Source organism: Podarcis raffonei, chromosome 2 (genome assembly GCF_027172205.1).
Source record: "Podarcis raffonei isolate rPodRaf1 chromosome 2, rPodRaf1.pri, whole genome shotgun sequence".
Taxonomy (NCBI): domain Eukaryota; kingdom Metazoa; phylum Chordata; class Lepidosauria; order Squamata; family Lacertidae; genus Podarcis; species Podarcis raffonei.
The window spans coordinates 76,438,942-76,455,930 of record NC_070603.1 but is presented as its reverse complement, the minus strand read 5'-3'; the positions used below and the strand labels follow the sequence as shown (position 1 = coordinate 76,455,930).

General features: G+C 44.1%; 1 protein-coding gene across 2 annotated transcripts in view; it reads left to right on the top strand.

The window, feature by feature from the left end:
- Positions 1-513: 513 nt before the first annotated feature.
- The window catches only part of STIMATE (STIM activating enhancer), a 33,946-nt gene continuing 17,470 nt past the window's right edge, over positions 514-16,989 (top strand). Inside the window, exons 1-3 of one of the 2 annotated variants that reach the window (XM_053377600.1) lie at positions 514-825; positions 14,678-14,726; positions 16,669-16,764. In XM_053377600.1, coding sequence (XP_053233575.1) covers positions 615-825; positions 14,678-14,726; positions 16,669-16,764 — 356 coding nt within the window. In that variant the 5' untranslated portion in view covers positions 514-614. The remainder of the gene's footprint in view (positions 826-14,677; positions 14,727-16,668; positions 16,765-16,989) is intronic. The other variant, XM_053377599.1, reaches the window with a different exon arrangement.

The window sequence follows — 16,989 nt, the reverse complement described above, 5'->3', positions numbered from 1 at the left end:
TACTTCACAGCACCAGATCCATTAGGCTGGGAGACGGGAAGTGGCAGCCGTTTCCCGCTCGAGTTCCTGCCATTCCCCACAGCGGCCAGCGTCGGGTTGCCGAAGGACCACGGGCGACCCTGGCAGGCGCGTCTCCTCAAAAGTAAAGCTGCCTCCTCGGTGACTTTGGCTGTGGCGGCAGGAGCTGGGAGGGCGAAGGCTTCCTTCTTCACCCGCGGGCAGAAGCGAAGCTCCTCCTCGGAAGAAAGCCCAACCTCCGTCCTCGGCGCAGAAACAGACCGGGCCGAGCCCTTAGCCCCGGGGCTCGGAGAGGAGGACGAGGGCTCGCCCAGCCTCCTGTTCCCTCCTCAGACGACGAAGAGAACATCCTCCCAGACCCGCATCCCGCCTCACCTGACGGACGGAGAGCAGCGGCCGCGACACTGCCGCCCCTTGGCCCCGCCCTCCCCCGAGGCTCACGGCGCAGCCAATCCACGGCGCCTGACGTCACGCGCTGCCGGTGACGCGGCACGTGGGGTTCCTCCCCCGTCCCCAGGAAGCGCCGCGGAGCCTGCGAGCGACCCTCCTCCTTCCCTCTGGCCGGCGCACCTGCTCCGCGGCGCGCTCAGTCCGCCATGGGGGGCTCCCTGGCCCCCAACAGCTCCTTCCTCGCCACGCCCATGCCGGGCTCTCCGCAGGGCGGCGGCGCTGGCGGGCCCGGCGCTGCTTCCTCCCCGTCCGGGGATGGGCCGGGCTACCGTGGCTGCGAGAACGGGGCCCTGATGGACAGCTTCGGCATCTTCCTGCAGGGGCTGCTCGGGGTCGTGGCCTTCAGCCTCCTCATGCGTGAGTCCCTGGCCGGCGCTCCTCCCCGCCCGCCTGCGCCCTTCTCCCCGGGGAGCCCCGGGGCCAGAGAGAGAGAGAGACCCCCGCCCCCGCCGCCTTCCCTGCCTCGCGAGGCGGCAACCCGGCCCCAGGCAGCCTCTCCATCCTGCTTCCCTGGGGCGCCCCAGCCCCACCTCCGCGCCCCTCCCTCCTTCCCTTTCCTTGCTCTCCTTCCCTGCAACTTCCTGCGAGTTTCGCTTGTCGTACCCCGTCGTCTTCGAGATGTAGCATGACTGCCTCTCTCTCCGGGACCGGCTCTCCTTTCTGTGCTTGTGGCCGAGCGGGTCTCTCTCGTGCTCAGCTGTGCTCTTCCCTCCCGCCCCTTACAACCTCCATTGCTCCTGGTCTCCCTCCTCCTCCTCCTCGGCTTCCCTCGAACAATGTGCACAGGAAAACCCACCGCCGCCTCTGTGGCTTTGTTCTGCCTCCAGCTGCATCCCAGACTTGGTAGCGGAGTCCCCTTCTGCCTCCCACTCCTTGCATCCTCAGATGTGCTTTCAACACTGATTCAACTCCGTATTAGAATATGAAGTACTGTAATAAAGATTGCCTCGGAGCATGGGCGCTTTTCTTACTGGTGTCCAGGTAGATAGATGGGTGTGGGTTTCTTTAAATGCACTTCGCTAAGTTGCCAAAACCGCTCTGCTCAAGGGCCCTTTTAACTTCCCCGTATCAGCTGTGTGATTCCTCCTGACAAGTTTGCTTAATCCCCGGTTCACTGACCCTCCAAAATGGAGTTATGTCTTGCCAAGATTTGCCTTCCCATGATGTGACCCCATGCCCACTGTATTGACATTATGGTCGTCATTCTTTAAGTTTGTCACATTTGTAGATGAATGCTGTTCAAGCTTTCTTTACTAAGTGCTTTTGTCATCTTTTGGAGTAAATTACTTATGATACTATGTTTTATTTGAAGCTGCATGTTCACTTTGTTAGTGGGAATGAAGACAAGTGGACCTTCTGTTTCTTTTCATTTTCAGCTTCCTGCCTATCAAGTATGAGTTTGGAGAGCATGTCGCTCTAAACTTTAGCTGCTTAAAATCCATGGGAAAGTATGTTTAAAAAATGAAAGCTCTAGTGTGTTCTAGCGCTTATTCTGCAAGAATAAATATAGCAACTTGTCTTATGAATTGGCTTTCTGAGAAGTGTGGTTGCAATAGCTGTCTGCCTTCTGCAGCTGCTGTGTGCAGGAAACATGTTAATTTGTTTTGAGATTCCAAATGCTGTGAATCTCACAGAGTGGCTCATGTTTACCAACTAGATCATGGTGTTTTTTTAATGGCTTATGCACTATTGCCTGTGTTTAGCTCTTCAGAGAAGAGTTGCACCCTCCAATGTCAATCAGGTTCCCTTCCTCCTGTGTTTAGCCTGGTGAAAAAAGCTTCAGAACTTGAATGCTATTTTGTCATATTTTGGTTGGCTTAATAAAGGTGGTGTTCTGTTACAGATTTTGGAACCCTCCCATATTTGATTCTCAATATGTGTATTCTTTATGCCATTGACAGTCATCTTCTCTGTTCAAGTGCTACTCTTATTATCACTCTGAACTGTCTTGCAAAGTGTTGTGTTAATCCTTTGCACAGTATTGCTTAGAGACCCATGAGCTGGCTGTTCACCATTGGAAGAAGCATTATTTAAACTTCTGCTCTGTTTAGCAAAATAGGTTTACAAATTTTCTGGCACTCATCTTTAGCCCAAACATCTATTTGGTGACCTCTTGGTGTGTGTGGTTTTACCATACATTTGGATATTGGATGCCCCTTTTATGATCCACCTTATGTCAGACTAATGCTCGACTGCAGGTCCCAACTCTCCAGTTGAAGATCAGAGTGTCTACTCTGACCACTTAAAGACTTCAAACGTTTCCCAGGTCTGCTGTTTGGGATCCTCAAGTGTGGCTGCATAAGGACCTTACAGATGAGCTGAGATTTAACATGTATAAGAAATGGAAGAAAGGGGAAATCACGAAAGAATTTACACGAGTAGTAGTCAGTTGCAGGGAGAAGGTCATTCTGAGCCAAAGCTCAGACTGAACTCAAACATGCAAGAAAGGTTAAAAATAAATTTAAAGGTTTCTTCTATGTTTGAAGTAAGAGGAAGAACAAGCCGGTAGTAGGTCCCTTGCTTGCAGAAGATGGAGAAATGCTGTTGAGTGACAGAGAGAAGTGGGAACTGCTCAACACTTACTTTGCCTTTGTCTTCATCCAAAAGGAAAGCAGTGCCCAACCTGATGATAACAGAGTAGACTATGCAAGGAGAGAGCTGCAGCCCAAGATAGGAAAAGAGGTGGTAATGGAACACCTAGCTACTTTCAATGAATTCAAATATCCAGGGCCTGATGAGCTACACCCAAGGGTACTAAAGGAGTTTGCAGATGTAATCTCAGAGCCTCTGTCTATAATCTTTGATAATTATTGGAGAATAGATAAGGTCCCTGCAGATTGGGCAAATGTCCCCATCTTCAAAAGGGGGGGGGGGAGAAGACCTAGGTAAATGCCGACCGGTGAGCTTGATATTAATACTAGGAAAGGTCCTAGAAAGGATGAACAGTCAGTCTGCAGCACTTAGGAAAGGATGCTGTGATTACTAACACCCAGCATGGGTTTCTCAAAACCAAGTCATACCAGACAAATCTAATTTCTTTTTTTTTAATGTTACAGGCTTGGTGGGTCAGTAAGACTTGTGACAAAGTCCCCCATGTTATGCTTGTGGAGAAGCTGATAAAATGTGGACTGGGTGAGGTAACGGTTAGGTGGATTTATAGCTGGTTGACTGACCAAACCGAAAGAGTACTCATTAATGGTTCATCGTTATCCTGTAAAAATGTGACAAGTTGGGTTCTGTAGGGTTCTGTCCTGGGCTGGTTGTTCAACATAATTATAAATGCATTGGTGAAAGAACTGAGGGGATGCTCATCAAATTTGGAGATGCCACCAGACTGGGAGGATGCCGCTGAAGACAGAATCAGAATTCAAGATGACCTTAACAAATTGGAGAACTGGGCCCAAACTAACAGGATGAAATTCAATAGGGACACATTTAAGGTTCTATACTTAGGCAGGAATAACCAGCTGTACAAATATAAGATTGCCAGCAGTACATGTGAAAAGGTTCTAGGGATCTTAGTAGACCACAAACTTAACATGAATCAACAAGTGTGATGCAGTGGCTTCATTTTCAAAAAAAGGAGATTCCAACTGAACATCAGGAAGATGTTTCTGTCAGCAAGAGCTGTTCGACAATGGAGCACACTCCCTCAGAAGGTGGTGAGCTCTCCTCCAATGGAAGTTTTTAAGTAGAGGTTGGGTGGCCATCTGTCTTGGATGCTTTAATAGATATTCCTGCATTGCAGGAAGTTGGACTGGATAACCCTCTGGGTCCCTTCCAAATCAACAATTCTATGATTCTGTGTTTAGAAAGGTACAGTCATACATATGTTGTGCACCTGAAATAGCTTGGGAGGAAGAATGAATAGGCTCACTCACGTTCTTAAGTGTTATCTTTTATCAGTGTGCAGTAAGCATAGTCTGGAAAATAGTAGACATTTTTTCTCTTCCCGTTTAAAAATAAATGAGTACAGCTCATTTTCCATTGTTTGAAAACAGCCAAACTTGCTGTAGCTTTCAGAACTCTTATCCTTTCTGTTGTGATACAGTTAGAACGCATTAAGGCAAAGGTAGTAAATGTGTGCCCTCCATATGTTGTTGGACTACAAATCACTTCCTGAACAAGGTGGCAGGGTGATTTGGGGAGGGGAATCACTAAAAAAACATGTGCTTCCACAATCAATTTTCCATCATAACGGGACTCATTCCACCATAACAGTTCCTGTGTTTCCAGTCACCTGAAAGCTGTTTAGATGCGTATTATATGTAACAAGTTTCCTCTTTCACTTTCCCTTCACCTCCACCAGCCCATAGATTTAAATGGACACTCATGCATTCAGGTGTAGCAGATACCTTTAAGTGAGCCCACCCTGGAGTGTGACTGTCAGATTCTGGGACAACTTGCAGTGAGATTGGATAGTGCAGGCTTTTATTTGATGCTGAGATTGGGGGCTGCTCTTTGACTCCAGGTGTGCCGTTACCTTCCCATTGGGAACTGAGTCATTCATTATAACAAAGCAATCCTGGGATGGAAGCTAATCTACCCTTATTACAGCAACCATCCTTTTCTATGTCAGCGCTGCTTCTTTCAAGACTGATTGGGGCAATTGTGGGCCTTTGCTCATCTTGCTTCGCTTATTTGTTCCAGTGGGAAGCAGAGGATTCTTTTCAGCTCTAGCTTGTTTGTTGTTTTCCTCCAGCTGTTCCTCTCCATGGAGGGAAGGAAAATAGACTGGTTCAGGGGCTGGTTCAGCTATTAACTTGGGAAGACACCCTGCCAGTATACCTAAAGCCAAGTTTGTGTTTTCTTTCTTTTTAGAGTTGGTTAGATGTAATTGGAGAAACTATTAGTCTGCAAATTTAAATCTAACATTCTTTCATTTGAGATCATATCATATCTGACTTACATCAGGTGCCATAGGAAGGCATCTTTGTAGCATCTCAGACATCCTTATTGCTATATAGATATTTTGGAACCTATTACGTGATCAAGTTATGCAACAGATTTCAGGCACAGCCTTGCCTATTGTTTTTAAATGGAGGTGAGGGGAATTACAGTGGTACCTTGGTTCCCAAACGGCTTGGTTGTTGAACAAATCAGCTCCTGAACTCCGCAAACCCGGAAGTAAGTGTTCTGGTTTGCGAACATTTTTTGGAAGCCAAATGTCTTCCCCGGCTTCTGATTGAGTGCAGGAAGCTCCTGCAGCCAATCGGAAGCCGCGCCTTGGTTGTTGAACAGACTCCCGGAACGGATTAAGTTCGAGAACCAAGGTACCACTGTACTTTGTCTTTCCGACATAGTGATACTTGAGCTTCCCCTCTCCCTCCTTCTTCATTTCAGATCATACACAGTATTCATTTTTGCTTGTTAACATCTCTTCCTCACTTCCTCACTCCTCCCCCCTGTCCCTGGGGGGAATTTGCAAGGATGATTTACCCTCTGTCATCCTTGTTTTTCATTCGATGATCCCCGACTGTTGTGGGGGCTGCCTCCATTAAGGCAGGCGGGACCCGAAGCCAAGAAATGGTAAAACAGTTTTAATATAAACAGCTTGTGAAACATTTTTCTGTGCAGTTATTTCCAAAGGGATCAAGTAATGTGCGATCATACGCAAAATGCGGGCCTCTGATCTTGGATGGGACCCCTGAAAGTTTTTTTATTATTTATTTCATTTCATTTCTATGCCACTTTATTTTTTAAGAAAAACATCTCACTGTGGTTTACAACTTATATTAAAACATCAAATAAAACAGTCGAGAATAAAAGGTTACTGAAGAAAGTCAAATATAAAGTTTACATTCATAGCAACATAATTAACAGGAAACTAAAATGTTATCAAAAATTTCTAAATAAAACATTGCAAAGGAGGCCAACTATATAATGCACACTTAACGCAGCAAAGTGAACAAAAAAATTATCTGAAACATTTCAAAAGAAAAGATTACTAAAGGAAGTCAAATGCAAAACACAGTTTAAAACCACATACTGTAATTAACAAGAAAGTAAAATATTATCATAAGCATAGAATGTATCTGCTGCTGTTGCTGCCAGTCCTGCCAATGGTGGCTCATGGTGGGCAGAGGCTGTGGAAGCTCAGGCTCAATGATCTGCACTAAGAGACAACCCCCTTAAAAACTATAGTGATATCTCACGGAAAGGCTCTACTTTTTCTCAAAAACCTGTAGTTGCCTGAAAACAGTTACTGTTAAGATAAATATTCTTTTATTGGGCCAATAAAAATGGCTGGTGTATGTAACTGCCATTATTTTTAATTTTAGAATGAGTGACAGGTGGAGTAGATGCGGAACCTGGTTCATGTGTGTAGTTCTGTTACCCAAAGCTAGGAGCAGGCCCCAGAACTCTGACAGGTTTGAAAAGATTTAATGCTTAAATGTGTGGTATGTGGTAAAATTTGTTGGAGTTTTGCCATCTTATAAAAAAAATTCTATAGATTTTTTTCAAGTAGTTTTTTTTAAGGGATATTAATTTTATAGATTCAGATTGATATGCTAGGAAATAAGGTACAGTATTTAGTCTATTGGGCTGTGGATTTTTCAAGCTTATTCCTTTTTTCATGCCTGTGGAGCAGCAGAACACTAAAATCAAAGGAGGATAAAATACTATTCATATTGGAGGATCTTAATAATTACAGGTGGTTTTAAAGGTCATTTACGTGTGAAATTCTCCAAACTGCACCTCCAAAGTGGTCCCCTCTCCCCAATATCTCCATCCTTTATAGGCAGTGTGGTCTTACCTCAGAGGTAGCTTGGGATATGACCAACAATTGTAGTCCACCCAACATGGAAGTGACCACGAAATATACTAACTGTACTTGTTTATCATTTCTGTAGCTATTTTGTGTTGCTTAGGAAAGCCTGAGTAGTTAGTTTTACTGTTAGAATGGGTCCCTTCAACCAACAATTTGGGGCTCCTTTCAGTTTCAAAGTGACAAAATGAGCAAACAAGTTGGATAATTTAATGGAGGTAAGCTTGGTTGTTTTTGTCCCTAGCAAAAACTTACAGGAAATTAGTTTTGTCTTTGAATCTCAAATTCAGCACTTGGAGCACTAGTCTAAAAACTTCTCATTGGAGTAACTGCTAGACACTTAAGTTTTTCTTGGGGCCCTATATGATAATACAGTTTAGTGTGTCAAAAGCCAATTAATCACAGTATCATTTAACAGTCTCACTTAAAAGTACCTGCACAATACAGTTGTGAAGTCCCCTGCTGTGGAACCATGCTTGATCCTATTAGATGGAGAGGCACCTCCAGGAGTCTTTTATGGTATAGAAAGGGCAAGAATTAAATTTATCTTGTGTCTCCCAACTACAAAGTACTATTGTATTTAAATAGCAAAGTGGGGGGAAATACAATAATAGAAGTGGGGGAAATTTATTTCTGCCTCTAGCTGCTTTTCAGTTGCAAGGTAGCTGCTGATAAATTCTGAAACAAATCTAGCAGATTGCTGGAAATACCTTTCAGCTTTTTCTGAAACGGGATCAGCAGTGTTGATGCTTCTTGCCACAATTACATAAATTAGACAGAATCTCTTTAGGCTTTGAACTTAATGCTTAAAGGGCTGTTTAGTCTATCATGAGCAGACTTTTAGAAATCATCTAAGAATATTAAACTCTTAATCAGCTGCTTGTAACAGATTAAAATGTTCTTTGTAGCGCATTGTGTGCATATCTTTAAAAGTGTGGAGTACTTTTTTATTATTATTCATTTCAGAGTAAGAAAGGCCCCCATTCTTCCTTACCTGGAGAGATCATAGAATCATAGAGTTGGAAGAGACCACAAGGGCCATCGAGTCCAACCCCCTGCCAAGCAGGAAACACCATCAGAGCACTCCTGACATATGGTTGTCAAGCCTTTGCTTAAAGACCTCCAAAGAAGGAGACTCCACCACACTCCTTGGCAGCAAATTCCACTGTCGAACAGCTCTTACTGTCAGGAAGTTCTTCCTAATGTTTAGGTGGAATCTTCTTTCTTGTAGTTTGGAACCATTGCTCCGTGTCCGCTTCTCTGGAGCAGCAGAAAACAACCTTTCTCCCTCCTCTATGTGACATCCTTTTATATATTTGAACATGGCTATCATATCACCCCTTAACCTCCTCTTCTCCAGGCTAAACATGCCCAGCTCCCTTAGCCGTTCCTCATAAGGCATCGTTTCCAGGCCTTTGACCATTTTGGTTGCCCTCCTCTGGACACGTTCCAGTTTGTCAGTGTCCTTCTTGAACTGTGGTGCCCAGAACTGGACACAGTACTCCAGGTGAGGTCTGACCAGAGCAGAATACAGTGGCACTATTACTTCCCTTGATCTAGATGCTATACTCCTATTGATGCAGCCCAGAATTGCATTGGCTTTTTTAGCTGCTGCGTCACACTGTTGGCTCATGTCAAGTTTGTGGTCAACCAAGACTCCTAGATCCTTTTCACATGTACTGCTCTCAAGCCAGGTGTCACCCATCTTGTATTTGTGCCTCTCATTTTTTTGCCCAAGTGCAATACTTTACATTTCTCCCTGTTAAAATTCATCTTGTTTGTTTTGGCCCAGTTCTCTAATCTGTCAAGGTCGTTTTGAAGTGTGATCCTGTCCTCTGGGGTGTTAGCCACCCCTCCCAGTTTGGTGTCATCTGCAAATTTGATCAGGATGCCCTTGAGTCCATCATCCAAGTCGTTGATAAAGATGTTGAATAAGACCGGGCCCAAGACAGAACCCTGTGGCACCCCACTAGTCACTCTTCTCCAGGATGAAGAGGAACCATTGATGAGCACCCTTTGGGTTCGGTCAGTCAGCCAGTTACAAATCCACTGAGTGGTAGCATAGTCAAGACCGCATTTTACCAGCTTCTTTACAAGAATATCATGGGGCACCTTGTCAAATGCCTTGCTGAAATCAAGGTAGGCTACATCCACTGCGTTCCCTTCATCTACCAGGCTTGTAATTCTGTCAAAAAACGAGATGGGGGAGAAGGGGAATTATTCCTGATGCAACAGAAGAGAATGGGAGAGGCCTCTTCCTGATTCTGCACTGAACCTAGATGCTTCTTGCACATCCCTCTTTTTGGCTGTGCAGGAGAAGGCCTCTCTTCCTTCCAGAGGGGAGGGGTTGTGAGCAGGAGCAGCTTCCCACTGCGGCAGGGAGGCATACTCAGCTCCCTGCTTCTGATTGCTTCTGCTGCCGTGGCCAAGCCTTCCAGCTGACCAATAGCGCTGGCCGGTGGGCGGGGCTAGCCGCATTTAAACAGCCGTGGGAGCGCTCAGCTCCAAGCCTGTTCCTGCTTTCTTCGGATCTGATATGACTCCCGTGGAGTCTTGTATTGCTGTTTCATCCAATGCCTAAGCCAGTACTACTCACATGCTGTAACCAATAAAAGTTGTAGCTTAATTTTGCCCATTAACCTAAAATATTGTGTCTTTGTGTCATATTATACTCCTATGCGGGTGGCGTGTCCTCAACTCACAACAGGAGCTTATCCCACACAGCTGGGCTGGGAAGAGAGCCTGTCTCACTCGCTGGAGGGGATGGGAGAACAAAAATCTGCCTGGTTACCGAGATCACCCTAGATCTGGTGATTCTGTTCTGTGCCTATAGCTAGAAATGTTTTAAAGCACTTCATAGTAATTATATCAAAGTGGGCAAAATAAAATCCAGTAACCAGTATTTATGGCCTCAAATTTGTTGCTTTTTTCTTGTGTTGACCTTACCATTCCTACGGTCTTCTAGATGTTCCATAACCATAGCAAATCCTGGGAACCTTTGAATTGTTCTTCCTCGGGCTGGTACCCAGTCTGGAGAAGTTTTGGACTCTACCTCTTATTGGCTCTAGCCGACACGGCCAAAGATCAGGAATGATGGGAACTGTAGTTCAAACATGGGGGTAGAGAACACCAGATTGAGGAAGGCTTCTTTAAACAGACATCTATACACATCTACATCGTTGACATTACCAGTAAAAGTTAATTCACATGTTTTATATTTATCTTTAGGGCTGACTGTAAGAGCTATGCTAGATCAGTCCAAGAAATCCTGCATCATGTTTTTCACAGTGGTAAGCCAAGGGCTTATAAGCAGAATTTCAAGGTGGAAAACTTCCTCCATTTCTTGTCCCTCAGTTTCTAGTGTTCAGAGGCTTACTGCCTTTTGGCACAGAACTGTGTTGTAGCTATCACTGTTTAATAGCATTGATGGTCAAATATGTATAGGGGAGAGCTGACTTATCATAAAACCATTTGCCATCACTGTAGCCTATGACAGTCATTTTTCATAAGTTGACTATGTGTTGTGAGGAATAATTCCCTTAGGGGTTTTTTTTTTTTTTTGAATTTAGGCACCAGTCACTTCATTGGGGGACCCAGGGTTCTAAAAGAAAGAGAAAAATCCCTTCTGCATACCCTTCTTAATATTATAAGACCTGTCTCCCTTCACTCTGAAGTAATTTTTCTAAACTAAAAGGGTGATGGTGTACCCATTTCAGGAAGCTGCAACCCATTTGTGCCTCATTTTTCAAAAAATAAGTTTTATTAAGGTTTTTTGTGTTACATAGGAAACAGATAAACAAGGAGCAGCACATCTGTTGTCCCCACTTTCAATTGTGCTTTGTTTTTTAAAGACTCAGTACTTAGGGTGTGCCAGAGGAGTGTGGTTAAATAAATCATAACAGTTTAAGAAATAAAATGCAGCGTAAGAGGACCATAAAGCAACAGTGACATTTAAAAATGCATCAAAGGCACAGTGGCATACGTTTCCTGCCTTCCTAAATTTCAAGAGGGGGGGCAACCTCTTTTGGGAAGGCGTTTCTCACCATCCGGCTGCTCTGCTGAGAAGTCTTGCTCTCTTGACCCTGCCAAGCACACCTCCCAAGGAGGTGAAAGACAGAGCAAGACCTTAGATGTTGACAGTAGAGCATGAGCAGTTTCGTGCAAGGAGGGAGGGCGGTCATTTAGATCATCTGCTCCCAAGCCATTTAGGGCTTAATGAGTAATAAAAAGCTTTGCCTTGTTCAAATTATAGAAAACATATGCCAATTAAAGAAATGGCTGAAGTGCATGATAGTGAAAAGTTTAATCTCCTGGCTGATCCTTGTTACTGTTCTGGAGACTCCCCCACCCCGCACTTCCAGGACTTTATGCTATCAGTTTCCTGCTAGATGTATTGCAAGCTGGTGTCTCTTTAAACAGCTTTCTGCAATTTTCTTGGATTCTTTTCTCCAAATGAAGCAGCATTAGAGAACTGGAATAGACTCAATGTTTGTTCTCTCCGGGGGGGGGAGGGGGAGGGAATCTTTTCCAACTTGCAGATTATATTTTCTAATTCCTTTTCAGTTGACAGCCTACAGTTTGCCAGTTGGCAAATCTCAACTTCAATTTCCTCTTACTACTTTGAAGAATTCTGGTGCTCTGTATGCAAACAACATTTTTTAGTGTCTGCCAGTGAATTGATACCGTGCTTCAAAATTAGCCATTTTAAAAACCCATTATGAAAATAATGTCTGGTCACTACCAGTATTTTGCAGGAAGAATCCAACTGCATACTGTAGGTTTCGGTTTGCGCAATTAAAGTGGATTAAAGCACTCTGGCACAACAAATCCACGTTGTTGTTGTTGTCGTTGTTGTTGTTGTTGTTGTTGTTGTTGTTTGTCTAAAACAGAGACTTTTGCAGTTAGGAAAGGAACAGGGACATGTGCTGAAAAGAGTTGGATAACAATCATATGCCCTCCCTGCTAACAAACCTGAAAGAATCCTCATTGTCGTGTAACCTTCCTGCAGACAAATCTGAATATACTCTCAATAAAGTCTGGGCTCACATAACCTCTCTGTGCAAGTTGTGTGCAAACAAATCAGGACGACTAAACAGATAAATTAGAGGGGGGCTAAGTGTTACACATGATGTAGCATTTTAAATTTAATCACTTCCTAGGCAGTGATATATCGCAGAATCCAAAAGGCCGTTTGCACTGCCTCTGTGTGGTTTTTTTCAGCCTCCCCCTTCCAGTGCATCCTTTGGCAACCTGTCCCCAAAGTCAGAAGACCTTCCAGATCCTTCTGTGAGATGTAAGCAGCTGCTGTCAGCAGAGCTGCACTCATCCAGCAGGGCTTCCCCTTCCTCTTCTCCACGTGAGGCCTTCACACTCCCCCCCCCCGGCTCTGGAGGGTCCTCCAACCATCCAGAGCAGATGCTGGGGTCAAGTGATGGGGTGGGCTTCAGAGGGAGGCAAGAAAAGTCCCACGCCATCTTAAAGGCTAACAGATTTGTTGTGGCACAGACTTCTTGAACATTAGATCCAACTTCATCAGATCATGAAGTTCCGTACGTTTTCTTTTTTCAATAATTGAACCCCCCGAGAGCTCTGAAAGGTAGCACTACCTTAAATTGTCTCTAAAACAGTCATATAAAGCCAACGAACCAGATAAAACATTACAGCTATGACTTCAGTTAATATTCTACCACCCACTTTCCCTCTATCCTCATCACAGAATGTCTGCTTAATAACATGTTCATACTGGTTCTTCCACCATAGAAATTTGACCCATCTTTTATTATGGCATCTTAATAAATGCTGCCACAAAAATGGATGTTTCATAAGGGTGTGTAATTTGTTGTTTTCCTTTATGGCCTGCTGCCCTCCATGTGAAGTTGGACCCTAATTCCCACCAGCTCCAGGCAAGCTAGCCAATAATCAAGGATGCTAGGAGTTGTAGTCCAAACAATTTCTGGAAGTCACCACTTTGGTTGCCCCTGGTATACAGCTTCCATACCCACCTTTGGCCTGTTACAAGAGGCAAAGTAGGGACGCGGGTGGCGCTGTGGATAAAAGCCTCAGCGCCTAGGACTTGCCGATCGAAAGGTCGGCGGTTCGAATCCCCACGGCGGGGTGCGCTCCCGTTGCTCGGTCCCAGCGCCTGCCAACCTAGCAGTTCGAATGCACCCTCGGGTGCAAGTAGATAAATAGGGACCGCTTACTAGCGGGAAGGTAAACGGCGTTTCCGTGTGCTGCGCTGGCTCGCCAGATGCAGCTTGTCACGCTGGCCACGTGACCCGGAAGTGTCTGCAGACAGCGCTGGCTCCCAGCCTATAGAGTGAGATGAGCGCACAACCCTAGAGTCTGTCAAGACTGGCCCGTACGGGCAGGGGTACCTTTACTTTACCTTAAGAGGCAAAGTATAATTATGCAGTGAGATGTGTTGCCTTTGTTTCTGTGTAACCTTGCATTCTGTCAAGCTGTTGTGCAATTCCTTGCATGTTGGCTTTTCATCATTGTTTACTGGCGCTTTCCGCTTTTAATTGCAGTATTTATCTCCATATATAGCTCAAGGAAACCATTCACCCCTGCAATTCTCTTTTTTTGTTTTAAAGAGCTGGCTGCACAAATTCCTCATCCTTTCCTTAATCCCCTTCTGTTGTAAGGAGCATGAGGACTCTGAATTACCTAGATTACCTTTTTTAACTGTAAAAGTTAATACTGTAGCATGAGTTATAGTTGCCTAATTGTAGCTTGTATTTTGGTAAGCTTACATAAACTGACAGTATTTCTAAGCTGGTGGAAAATAGCATTAAGGCAAAGCTTCCTTCTCCCCAGCAAAAGCAAGTTGAGTTCATTGCTCCCATTTCCATGCTACTATTTCAAGCTATAACCATAATGGTCGCATGTCCCCAATAAAATGAACACACCACTTCAAGCAATAAGTAGACTGCCTTTGTTTTAGCTTTTATTGTGACCTTTCCATTTCTCTCTCGGCAAATGGCCTTAAATTGTTCAGTCGTTTTAAATTACCTAAGTATTTCCTTGTTTGTTTTTTTAACAGGAATGACTTAGTTCAGCAATTTTGCACTGCCCTAAATGATCTATGCAACTCAGGATTTGAAGGCTATCATATTTACTGGGTTGCTTGAGTCAAGTCTTTAATGTAAAGGGGAGGGCAGAAGAAAGGGGTGCATGTTACCAGACGGTAAAATATATAGTGGATAAGTACCAACGAAACCTTGGAACTGAACGTAGATGCCAATCTACGAAGAGTGTTCAAAGTGGTCGATTGCAGTTTGCTCTTGAATATAGTGGTCTAGATTTAATAAGATGTGAGTATGAAATCTACCCTACTATTCATGAGCAACTTTGCATTCAGATTCAGCTGAACAGGATGGGGGACTTTGGTTGGTACAGCTTTGCCAGTCCACTGATTATCTTCAATTCTCTTTTCAGTGAAACGCTTCAGAGAACCAAAGCATGAAAGGCGTCCTTGGAGAATTTGGTAAGTGCTTTGTATTGTTCCTAGAGTGCCTTACCTTTCCTAGATGTTCAGCTCATGGACCTTGGGCGATGCATCACAAAGGGCAGGCAGTTGCAACCTGACTACTGTGTGTCAGATTACGTTTTTGTTTTTTCCCAGTCTATAGGAACACCAAGGCAGGGATGTCTGAGAATGTTGCACTCAGTTCTGTGTCCTTTTTAACGAAGATTGTAGTTGCATTACAGGGTCTTCCTGTGCCAGGCAAAGCTGGGGCAAATAATATCAAACTGCAGGAGCAGCAGGTCATTTTGAAATTTAAATCAATTTAAATTTAAAACCTGTTCTCTAGAGCAAAGTACATAATCAATTTTCATTTCCCTCGACTTCCCCTCCCCTCCTTTCTGTGGTTACTTAGTTTATATATTTTTCTTACTGTATATCCAGCTCAAGCCTATTCCCTGATTTCCCCTTTGTATTCCCTTTCCCTTATTTCTCACTGCACATGTTTATTCTGCTAATGTTTTAAGTTGTTTACATCTTCCAGATAGTCGATAAATTTTCCCCATTCTGTTTTTAAAAAGTCTCTCTTCTTGGTTTCTTATTCTTCCGGTAAATCCCACCATTTCTGCATACTCCCATCAATTTTAATTGCCCGTGACATCTTTCTCATACTGCACACAAATCTTCTGAGTCTGAAAGTCAGTGCCCTTAGTAGGATTTATTTAGCATCGGCTGTTTCTTCCTGCCTCTCCCAGATTAGGAACTCACTGCCTATTGACATCAGATTCCTGAGTGTACACTTTTCAGTGCCTGCTAGAAACATTTTTGCTCAGGCCATCCTATCCAGGCAGGCAAGAGTTGGCAGGTGTTTTGATCTGTTTTTAGCTTACAGATGATTTTAATTATATTTTTATTTGTCTTAAATAATGTGTTTTAAATTTGACCCTTTATTGACATTTTTTCATTTTTGCAAATCACTTAAAGAGGGTCGATTTACAGTCAAGTGATATATAAATTTTGCCACATAAATTAGCAGTGCAGGGGTCAAGGTGTGTGGAAACAGAAGTGCAGAGTGCAGTTATCCAGTATTGGTAGCCAATCCAGAGAGGTATGGGATGGGTGCTGGCCTGCAGAGACTTAAGTGAAAAGGGAAGTTCAGCTGGCAGGAATGGGGGGAAAGGTGCAGCATATGGGAACGAGGCTTACTGGCAGAGATGGCGGCTTGAGGCTCATGAGGGGTTTGGAGAAAACAAGATGTGGAAAGGAGGCAAATTGGGGCTGGATAAGTCCATCAGCTCCATAATTTTGAGTGAACCCGGACATCTGTTAGATAGGAAATTTCGCTCTCCAGCTCATTTAAGTTTGACACACGGGTCTAGAAAACAGAGAAATATATTAGAATATCTAATAAAAAATGAAAATTGCCTGCTAATTACCCTTATGAATGAAGAGCACTTGCACTTCATTCCCTCTCACCCAGTCAAGTTATACTTGTGAATTCGATAGACTGGACTTTGCCAGGCATGCAGGAAATTAAAAAAGTGATGGGGTTCTCATGGCTGAGGCAAAATGCAGCCCCCCAGGACTCTTTCTGGCCCTCACTGGCTCTGCTCTATACTTCCCAGAGCTTTCCCCTGTTGGAATATGTAACTATTTCACTTTGATGGAGGATGGGGGCGGGATTTCTAGAGAAACCTGTGACTTTTTGTGCTTCTGGGACATAGTTCTCAAACTTGCCAGTCTCCACTTTTGCCGCCACCCCACCTTATTAGTATGCCGCCCCCTGGAAGGTTCCCCATGAAGAAATGCAGTATTTGGGCTGAAAAGGGTCTCTCGTCTCCAGGATAAAAAGTTCAAAACCGCTTCTGCACCCTTGGTATCTTTCTAAGAACTTGCAATTTTAGATGAGGAGATCTGTATGGTCTGTGTTTCATATGATGACCACTTTTTAAACTTCCTGTAGGTTTTTGGATACCTCCAAACAAGCCATAGGGATGTTGTTCATCCACTTTGCCAATGTGTATTTATCAGACCTTACTGAAGAGGACCCTTGTTCACTGTAAGTTGTGTGTGTGTGTGTGTGTGTGTGTGTGTGTGTGTGTGTGTGTGTACACAGTGCTTTATAGAACTATGCTGTTTAAGAATATGCATGCTGTTTAAGAATAATAGCCAACAAGGTTTAGAAATATTGGTCCAGCAGAGTTTAAATTTAGATCCCTGCCCAACAAACTAAGTTAGAAATCAATGAAGGTAGGATCCTACTTGGTCAGGCCAGCAAGTCAGA